The 4,034-nt window shown below is 51.6% G+C and overlaps 1 protein-coding gene across 1 annotated transcript; it reads left to right on the forward strand.

Annotated features, from left to right (window-relative positions):
- Window positions 1–242: 242 nt before the first annotated feature.
- On the forward strand, window positions 243–3,612 carry Rnf223 (ring finger protein 223). Its single transcript, XM_028891474.2, has 2 exons — window positions 243–1,097; window positions 2,451–3,612. The coding sequence occupies exon 2, from the start codon at window positions 2,460–2,462 to the stop codon at window positions 3,225–3,227; it is 768 nt and encodes a 255-aa protein (XP_028747307.1). The 5' UTR covers window positions 243–1,097; window positions 2,451–2,459; the 3' UTR covers window positions 3,228–3,612.
- Window positions 3,613–4,034: the final 422 nt, after the last annotated feature.

The following is a 4,034-nucleotide window of genomic DNA, read 5'->3' on the forward strand; positions in this document are numbered from 1 at the left end:
TCTATTGTGTCACCTGGTCAAAGCTTCTTGAGATCCCATCTTTCCAAGAACACCTGAAGGCTAGGGGCTTCCTTCCTGAAGTATGGGACAAACAGTGCCCAAGCAGGTATCCACAATCTATTGTAGCCAGCCTGGGTCCCTATTATTATTTTATTTTACTTATTTATTTATTGGTATTTTGAGACAGGGTTTCTTTGTGTAGCCCTGGCTGTCCTGGAACTTGCTCTGTAGACCAGGTTGGCCTCAAACTCACAGAGTTCCATCTCTGCCTTCTGAGTTTAAATTAAGGGATTAAAGGTGTGCACCACCTCCACCCAGCATCTTTAATATTCTTAACTTGGCCCACCATCTAGGCTGTTGCCCAGGCCTGCCTAGCCCTGATCTCTCACCCCTACTTCCTGGACTCCAGGACAAGGAGTTCCCCAAAGGCAGTAGGGTGCTGAAGCAGCAGAGGACATTGGTGGGCACAGGTAGATGGGGCAGAAAAGTGAAAATTAGGCTGTGTCTGAGTATGTGCTAAGCTCAGTGAAGGGTTTCTGAGTATACTTGGGACTAGGTGGGCACACTTGCTTTCCAAAGGATAGGGACTTTGTCTGAGTACTGAGCATCTACTTTCAGTCTGGAGTCCTAAGACCAGAGGCCTGTGCTGATCCTAGACCCATCCCGACTCTAACCCTTCTCCTGGCTCCCCGCCCATTCTGAGCCTGCCAGGGAGAGACCAGCCAATCTCTGGTGTTCAGGGTGTTTAGGGCCACACCCCCAGCTGCCATTATCTGGAGGGTATAAATAAACCTGCTTCAAAGCTCATGGCCTGAGAATTCACACCTGTCTCAGTCAGCCAGCTCTTGGATGAACACACACATCCTACCTCCCATTCCCACATACACACAGAAGAGGTGCGCCAGCTAAACCGGTACCACAAGAAGGCTGTTGGCTCTAGGCCTGTGGAGGAACACCTGCCAAGTGGAGCAGAGGCTGAGCCGAACCTGAAGGAGGGGGAACACGCTCTGCTAGAGCTGGTCAGCCTAGAGGCACAGAGCTTTGCTGTGGCCAGTGAAGAGGATCATGCCCAGGAACTGCTGACTCCCAGCTACCAGGTAAGGCCAGCTCAGCCTGTACTCACCTTTCACCTATGCAGTCTTGGGGTGAGGCCTAGGGCCAAGGAACCAGTCCTGTGAGCAGTACAGGTCGAGGGAGGATAGCCCTTGTCAAGATCACTGCTGCATCCAGGAAGTAGTGACATCAAATGCCAGAAGGTTGGGGCCCCCATGATGTCACAGTGATGTCAGATGATTCACATAGATCCAGTGATGATTCAGCAATCCTTGGGCCATTTTACTTACTCACCCACTTGGGGTTGACCAGTGAGGCAGGGAGAGGGGTCATCTCTGCTGTGGCTGCTGGGTTCCATGGGTTATAAAGCCAAGGCTTTTGTAGTGAAATACCCTTTTCTGGTCAGGATGCCTATGGCTCCTGAAGTAACATCCCAGCCCAGGAGAGGTTAGTGAACAGTACTAAGCAGTTGGTGCATTTCTAGGATTCCTCTCAGGGAAGTAGGGTGAGCTGCCAAAGAAGGCCTGGATCTTCTACATCCCACCTTCTCCTTGACAGGCAACTATGACTCTGATATTGGCAGAACAGGGCAGGTTTGTGTATATCTGTATGTGTGTGTTTGTCTGTCTGCTCAAGTTTGTGCATGGGCATGTCTGAGGCAGCCTCACTCCTCTGGCCATTGGCTGGCTAAGGAGCATTTTAAACCCCTGGTCTCTGGCACTAGTCTCTATTCCTACCAAACAATCTGGCCCCAGAGTCCAGGCTGCAGCTGTTTAAAAACTTCTCAGGCCCCTATTAAGACCCTCCCTGTTTCCCAGAGATTTATGGGCCCAGCTGTTCTCCCAGAGACCCTAGAATCCTTATATATGTGCTGGCAACTCAGATGTATACCATACAAATCAGGGACCCACACTGGGAGTTCATGAGCCTGCCAGAGCCCACTTCCAATTGGTTCAGGTCCAGAAGACCCTAGCTAAGTCACTCCACCTTGGAACTGCCTTCTCCGGATGGAACTGTTAGTATTCTGTAGCATGGGTTCAGCCTTGCAGAGCACAGACATAAATAGTAGCTGCAGTGGACCACTTTCATTATCAGCAGCAGTAAGGATGGGCAACAGGTGTCCAGCCATCATGTTGACAACCCCTAGCACATGGCTTCTATTCTTGAACCCTGTCTAGATTGTCCATGCTTGAGGTACCATGGGATTGTTGACCTTGTAATGAATGGAAGAGGATAGGTTACAGTTTGGCCATGGGTGGGATTTTGGAGGTACCTACAGGTGGATAGTGTCCTTCATTAGAATCTTTGGGTCTGATGCTGGATAAAAGAAGAGGAGGTGTGACAGGCTGACTTTCTAGGAAAAGGGCAGCTCATGATGGCCTGTCTCTGTTCCACAGCTCAGAATCATGTCAACAGGCCAGCGGGTATGGCATACAGCTATGCTACCCCACCACCAGAGCAGCTCCACAGCCACAGTGCCCAGGTCTCCTGGCCCAGTTGGCAGCCCCAGATCCCCCAGTACTCCTGGCTCAGAGAAGGTGGCCTCCCCACTAGAGTGTTCCATCTGCTTCTCAGGCTATGACAACATCTTCAAGACACCCAAGGAGCTCTCCTGTACTCATGTCTTCTGCCTTGAGTGTTTGGCTAGGCTAGCAGCTGCCCAACCTGCAGGCCGTCCTGGCAGAGAAGCTGTACCCTGCCCGTTCTGCCGGCAGCCCACAACTGTACCTGCCGCTGGGGCTCCTGCACTGCGCACCAGTCGTCAGCTACAGGCCAAGATGCCAGTGCACCTACAGAGGGAGGAGTCTGTGTGGCTTGAGGGTACCAAACTATGTTGCCGCCCTTTGCCCACCACTTCTGGCCAAGAGGCCAGTGGCGTTGTGTGTGTGGATGTAGGCCTGAGCAAACCAGCTGAGCCCACCCTACCTGCGCCTGTCCAGGACCCTGCACCCAACCAAGGCTGTCTGGCCCGCTGTTGGGCACGATTTGGAGACTGGCGTCGTGTAGCACTGGTTTCTGTGCTGTTGCTGGTGCTATTTTGTGTGGTGCTCTGGCCGGTGCAGTGCGCACTCAAAACTGGAAATCTGCGCTGCATTAACCGGCCACCTGCAGCCACTGCCACTCTCACTCCTACTACCGATGCCCGCTTTCTTGGGCCCCTAGCCAACAACTAGGGTCAACACTTGATCCAGGCCAGCTATCCCACTTGCTCCATGGATGGATCCTGACTTACATAGGTCAAGAACACAGCAGCTTTGGAAGTTGGTCCTCCAGAACCAAGGACACATATATGTCCCTCAGTCTCTAGGGTTATGTGCCAATGGGGACAAAAAAGTCCTCAAAGCCTCTAAGAAATACAGGCTTCTAAGGGCCCCAGAAACTGCCCTCTGACCCTGTCATACAGATGGGGAAAGGAACCCAGGAACGTCTGGTTAGGTCCCTGACCTTCCTAAACATACTGAATTGCCAAAAAAGCAGGAGTTTGCCATCCTTCCTTCCTTTTTTAAAATTAATTAAGTTTATTCATTTATTTTACATCCTGACTGAAGTTTCCATCCCTCCTCTCCTCCCACTCCTCCTCCCCCCATCCTTTTTCTTTCTCTCTCTCTCTTTTTTGTTTTTGTTTTTGTTTTTTGAGACAGGGTTTCTCTGTGCAGCTTTGTGCCTTTCCTGGATCTCTCTCTGTAGACCAGGTTGGCCTCAGACTCACAAAGATCCGCCTGCCTCTGCCTCCTGAGGGCTGGGATTAAAGGCGTGCGCCACCACTGCCTGGCTCCCCATCCTTTCTTTTTTTTTTTTTTTTTGGTTTTTTTTTTCGAGACAGGGTTTCTCTGTGTAGCTTTGCGCCTTTCCTGGAGCTCACTTGGTAGCCCAGACTGGCCTCGAACTCACAGAGATCCGCCTGGCTCTGCCTCCCGAGTGCTGGGATTAAAGGCGTGCGCCACCACGCCCGGCTTCCCATCCTTTCTTAAGACATTTTG

This window comes from Peromyscus leucopus, chromosome 2 (genome assembly GCF_004664715.2).
Source record: "Peromyscus leucopus breed LL Stock chromosome 2, UCI_PerLeu_2.1, whole genome shotgun sequence".
NCBI lineage: Eukaryota > Metazoa > Chordata > Mammalia > Rodentia > Cricetidae > Peromyscus > Peromyscus leucopus.

Excerpts from the sequence above, each read along its gene's own strand:
- Rnf223 (XM_028891474.2), top strand. The coding sequence starts at position 2,460 with ATGTCAACAGGCCAGCGGGTATGGCATACAGCTATGCTACCCCACCAC.